The sequence below is a fragment of the Apaloderma vittatum genome, unplaced genomic scaffold (genome assembly GCF_000703405.1).
Source record: "Apaloderma vittatum isolate BGI_N311 unplaced genomic scaffold, ASM70340v1 scaffold1138, whole genome shotgun sequence".
In the NCBI taxonomy this organism is placed as follows: domain Eukaryota; kingdom Metazoa; phylum Chordata; class Aves; order Trogoniformes; family Trogonidae; genus Apaloderma; species Apaloderma vittatum.
Genome location: NW_009728814.1, coordinates 1,276 through 7,027, shown reverse-complemented (window position 1 = coordinate 7,027; position 5,752 = coordinate 1,276). Strand labels below are relative to the sequence as shown.

Below are 5,752 nucleotides of genomic sequence, written 5' to 3'. Positions count from 1 at the left end.
CAGAATACTATTACACCAGCTCACTTTCACAGTGAGTCAATTAAAATAGAAGCAACAAAGGTTTCCAGGTAGTTTTGAAGCAAATCCCTGTTACCTTGCTAGAAGCAGAAGTGGGACTTGCTGTGGCATCTGAGCAGGGACAGCAAAACCTGCTTGAGCCCAGGCTCCCTGAGCACACACACCTGGCATCCAGATACACCGAGGGCAGAGGCTGGTTTGCGCTGCCCATGTGGCCAGCAGGGGAAGGAGGCACTCAGTGCTATTTCCTTGAAGGTCCTTTTCCTCTACTTTACACCCAACGTTGCACACCCTTTCAGTCACTCACTGCCCAGTTCCCACATAAGGACATCTGGAAGCTACTGCTGGTCCCCAACTTCGCTTTCTTCATGTGAAATCATTCTTTCCTTGGGGTTTTTCATTCTCAAGGCACTCCAGGCCACGTGCTTGCCTCTAGAGACAGTTCTGCCCTGGGAACTGGGTGGCTCAGTCGTCCCTCCCAGGATCAAAAGCATGCTGTGGATCACCAACACAACCATGACCAGGCTGGTTTGGGTACCAGGTGTCATCTGGCCAGTGTAGCAAAGGCCTGCCTGCAAACTAATTTAACCTGCTTCAGAGCTAGTTCTGCTCTAGAGGAGAGGCTAAAGAGCTTCTGTGCAAATCAGCATCTTCTGTGGGAGGTGGCAGTGCTGCTCAAGCCCCCCTGCCTGCTCTGCCTTGCCATGGCTTGCTGCAAACCTTTTCCAAACCAAAGCTCTGCCCAGCACAGCAGCACCTCACTCGAGGTACCACCCACACTATGCCCCGCCACAAAAAGAAACAAGTAACATTTCCCTCTCCCTACCCAAAAATTCCAAAACTAAAGCCAACAGGTTTCCCAGCTGTGGCCTAAAATGGGTTGGATTTGCATGATTTTGCAAAATTCCTTTACTGCTTGTGCCAGCCTTCGGTCTCTGCAACAAGTGGTGGAGCAGACACAAGCCCACCTCGAAACGGCAGCAAGGGGCTGTTTGTGGGGAGCAGGGGGCGAGCAGCAGCCTGGCCCCGTGAATGCACTCTGCTGGCTCCTGCTCTCAGGGCTGCTGCCGTTGGATCACCAACATTCACCCCTTTGCTCCTCCCAGCCCCGAGCTGACGGAGGCTGGGAAAATGGACTTGTTATTCCCAGTCTCTTACAGCACAAGAGACAGTCAAATGGTTCAGAGTTTCTGTTTATTTCCTCCTTACACTTGGCAGAAGGAAACTCCTTCCCTAAAGATGTAATTAAACCCCAGAGCCATGGGATGAGGCAACAAACTGGAATGCAAACAGGTGCAAGAAAGGGAGAAGAGAGGTTCATGGCAGGTCCCGATACCCATGGCACATTTTCATCTACACAGCTTATCAATAAATCTATTAACCAAGGGGGGCAGGACATCAAAGGCACAATCCCTCTGCTGTCACCTCCCTCCAGTCTTCCCTCACTAGGAACAGCCCCGCTTCCTCTGGGTGACACAGACAGCTCCAGCACCTCTTCACATGGAGCAAGCTCACAGGGACTCTGAAAAACCTGCCCTGTTTGAATTGGAAAACTGATTCTTCAAAGTACTCAGGCAGAGGAGTGGTACCTTCCTGAGCAGCATCAGCTACAGAAACCGGACCTTTGGTGGACCTAAAGACAACCCAAGCACCTCCACACCCTCTGTCGCCTTCCCCATACCTTCCCCCTTACTCTCTCCTTCCGAAGGAGGGAGTAAGTCTAACCTGTTTGAGATTGTCAGCCAGAAAGACGAAGTACACACAACAGAAACCCAGCTGAGTGATGATCAGGAAGAGTCCCACTACACGCCTAGAAAACAAAAAAGACCATTTGTTAGGCAGGCCATACAGAATTAAGATCGCATTTGGGTTGCTCGGGGCTGCGCTCAAACACTGCAGCAATGCCCTCCCTAGGGGCTGAGGTGTGCTGGTTACATGTTATTTACCCCTGTGTTACACTGCAGAGACTCCTCGCATCACTTTAGAACAAACCACATCTGACTGGGGACAGGATCAGGTCAAGGATCTCAACGCTACCCCTCAGGGGACATCAAGCACTCAGGGCAGGTGAGCCACTTGTCCTTATCTGCCAACCCAACTCAGAAACAAGCCAGCTCTTCTGTCCTGGCTCCACGCGCTGGGCTTAAAAACACATTCCCTGCTTGGAGCAAGGGAACAGATACCTTCCCCAGACGGCGTGTGTCCGCAGCCATGAGATGGGAGTCGATTCCAGCCCATACATCATGGTACCCCCGTAGTCCAGAAACTGCTTCTGGAACCTGTCCGGTGAACAGAGAGAGAAGGGATCACATCAGCCCCATCTGCTGGTTCCCAAGGCAAATGATGACATTAGCAAGGAAAGAGTTCCCGTGAAAGAGCGCAAAAGCAGTTCCCGACTGAGCCTTTGACATGGGCAACTTGCTGCTGGGTGGCTTCAGAAAAACCATGGGGCTTGTTGGGAAGGAAGGAAGGAAGAGCTGTAGGAGCAGCAGCGCCGAGAAGGGGAGTTGCTCCTTACCTGTTGCAGAAATGATGGGCGCATTTCACCAGGATGCCCATGCAGTGCACGGCCACAACTCCCATCACCACCAGGCTCAGAGGACCCAGCTGCAGGGGAAGAGAGGGGGAAGGCTGCACTCTCATGGCCAAAGGCAGAGCTGCACATGGGGTTTACTTCCACTCAAAACCCCACGGGCTCCATGAGCCAACACACTGCTGGAGGCTGAACCTGAGCTCAGGTGCTGAATCCAGGCCCCCAGGAGCGAGTAACCCCACAGAGAGCTGCAAGGTTGGCAGGAATGATGCAAAAGAAGCAAGTTCGGGCAGTTCAGGTGTAGCAAAGTACTTCCAGGATTGTTTTTCAAACTATCTTGCACATCCCTATTATACAGGTGACAAAGAGGTCATTGTTTGGACAAAGGAAGTCTTCTCTTCTAATTTTTCTTACCTCTCAAGCAGAGCAACGGGAACGCTGCACTGCTGGGTGAGGAAACCCAGAACAGAGCAGCAAGGTGCCCCCACCTCTCACACAGATGAGGTCGCCGGGGCACAAGACAGACACAGAGGAGCCAGTGTTGGCACAGAAGGAGAAGGGGGAATGTGACAGTTGATGGGGGCTGCTGTTTGACCCCCAAGGGCAACCTCAGCCCCTCAGGCAGCAAAACTGCATCACACCCACAGATCTCAACAAGACCAAAGCTGCAAGGCTAGGCTAGCCCTGACGGAGCCCCAGGAAAGAAAGCAGGCTGCCATCTCCCATCACCAGCCTTACCCACTGACTGATGGGGCATGTTACGCGCGTACTGTGCTCGACGGCGTGCTCAGCACAGACCGACTGGGACAAACTTAGGAGGAGGGTGCAAAAGCTCGCAAGCTGGCGAGCATCAAGAGGCATCTTGCCAGGCAGTCAAGCCCTAAGGCCAGCCCCAGAAGCTGCTCAACGCCCCGAGCTCGCTCTGCCCCACAAGCTCCCGCAGAGCAGGGCTGAGAGCTGCCTTACCAGGATGCCGGCGTTCCTCACAGCGAGAGGCAGTCCCAGCAGCCCCGTGCCGATATTGCCCTTCAGGAGATGGATCAGGGTCTGGTACCACCTGAAGGAGAGAGGAAGCAGAGATGACTGTCGGCAGATGCCCACACCCAGACCACGCACAATCTCAGCCCTCAGCTCATCCTGCTCGAGGTCCAGCAGCAAGAAGTTGCTGCAGGAACCACACACAGAGGTCTGGGTGCTGGGCCAACTCACGTTGTCCCATTGGTCTCCCCGAAGCGCTGGTAGGGCCCGGGATGGACGAAGCCGTTCATGCCGTCAGGCGGGCTCCCCTCGGGCGTGACGTCTGTGGAGCTGTAGTCATTGTAGTCCTCGCTGCGGAGGCGCCGGGTGGACATCGTCCCTGTGGGGGGAGCTGCATTAGGGGTGCCCAGCTCGACACCCCCCTTCTCGGGCTCCTTGGGGTCAGTCATCGCACGGAGAGACCAGCTCGTACTGCTGGAGCAAGGTCTCCTCCGGAGCTTTTATACAGCAATGCACTCCTGCCCGAGCAATCACAGAGCTGGCATGTCCTAAGGTCAAAGCTGCATGGCACGTTCCCACTGGCCCTCCCCGCGGGCTCATGCCCCTGTTTTGGGCACACCCAGAGAGGACGGGCTGGGGATCCTGCAGGCAGAGCCTGGATGTGACCTACTTCATGTTAGGCAAGCAACCTGTGTGCTCCTGCTCTCAGGGTAGCAAGTGCAGCACCACAGCCACAGGCAGCAGCAGGGCAGGGAGGGACATGTGTCCCCTGGTCCTCGAGATTGGGGGTGTCAAGAGAAAGGCCAGGAAAGAGCAACCACTTTTAACCCATACACAGTTTGCTGCATGGGAACAGCTTCCTCTTGCCAGGGAAGTAAAAGTTTCCTAACTTCTCCTTTTTCTTTTTTTTTCCTTTTATTTTTTTTTTTGCTTTAAGAATTTTTTATTAAAAAGAATACAACAAAAATTATTAAGCTCCATCAGGCAGGAGCACATCTCACATGCTGGTAGCAAACTGCCCGCCCCAAAGATTTCACAGCCACAGAGGTGCCTGCAGGACAGTACGGGGCGTCCCAGGACAAGGCACCTGCACAGCCTGGGGTTCTTGTACCAGCAAAAACCCCAGCAAGGTACTGCAAGCCAGGAGCACCAGCACAAGCCCTTGTCAAGGACTCACAAACCTCCTGCCTTCAGCTGGAAAGCAGTCAGCTGGTTTAATTCCCTAAAGAGCTCCTGCTGCTTCTGCACACCCTGCTGCTCGGCTCCCAAAAAAAGCCTTGGCTTCACCCACCCTCCAAGCTTCACCCAGCACCTTGAGCGCCTGCTGAGAAGGAGCATATGAGACAGCGAAATTATCTATCAGGCTCCTGCCACAGAGCCCCTGCCCCAAGGCTTCTCTGGGGTGTCATGCCCCAGGCACCACCCCCATCCCAGCAACCCTGGTCCTCCCCAGCCCTGGGGAGAGCCAGAATGGGGCTGAACGTAAGCAGGAGAGAAATGCTGTTACCACAAACGGGCTCATTTCCTGCCAGATGGCTCCTCAGGCACCCGCCAGGTCACGCGAGCACCCACAGGACATGCTCCAGCACAGCACATCTGGCGGCACAGAGAAAGCTCAGCCCAGGCTGCTCAGGTCCTGCTCCATCCCCAGAGCCCCCAGGCATTCTCCCCACCTCTCTCCGGCTGCTGTGTGCAAAAATGAGCCAAGAGCTGCAATTGCCGGGAGGGTCCAGCCTTGCGACCAGGCGGGAAGCAGGGAGCACAGGACTTTGCCCAGCTCAGGACTCCTCTCCAGACTTTTCTTGACTTGCTCCAGATCCCAGCTGCTGGGCAGCAGTTACTCAGACTGTGACAACGCTGCTGTTCTCCCCACCTCTCTCCGGCTGCTGTGTGCAAAAATGAGCCAAGAGCTGCAATTGCCGGGAGGGTCCAGCCTTGCGACCAGGCGGGAAGCAGGGAGCACAGGACTTTGCCCAGCTCAGGACTCCTCTCCAGACTTTTCTTGACTTGCTCCAGATCCCAGCTGCTGGGCAGCAGTTACTCAGACTGTGACAACGCTGCTGTATTTCCTGCAGCAGCAGCAGCAAGCGAGGCTGCTCTGCCCCACGAGACACCAGTGGTGAGCCCTGCTGGGAGGCAGGCACCCGGGGGCCGAGGGCAGCACATGCATCACTCCTGTCCAGCCTCCTCCCTCACAGCCGGGCCACGTAATCCTGCCCTGAA

At 55.1% G+C, this 5,752-nt stretch overlaps 1 protein-coding gene across 1 annotated transcript in view; it reads right to left on the bottom strand.

Moving 5' to 3' along the window:
- LOC104277530 (proton-coupled amino acid transporter 1-like) overlaps positions 1-3,978 on the bottom strand; it is a 16,549-nt gene extending 12,571 nt beyond the window's left edge. Inside the window, exons 1-5 of the mRNA XM_009874190.1 lie at positions 3,761-3,978; positions 3,518-3,608; positions 2,537-2,625; positions 2,202-2,297; positions 1,744-1,828 (exon numbers count right to left, since the gene is read on the bottom strand). Of these exons, the coding sequence (XP_009872492.1) occupies positions 1,744-1,828; positions 2,202-2,297; positions 2,537-2,625; positions 3,518-3,608; positions 3,761-3,978 (579 nt within the window). The remainder of the gene's footprint in view (positions 1-1,743; positions 1,829-2,201; positions 2,298-2,536; positions 2,626-3,517; positions 3,609-3,760) is intronic.
- Positions 3,979-5,752: the final 1,774 nt, after the last annotated feature.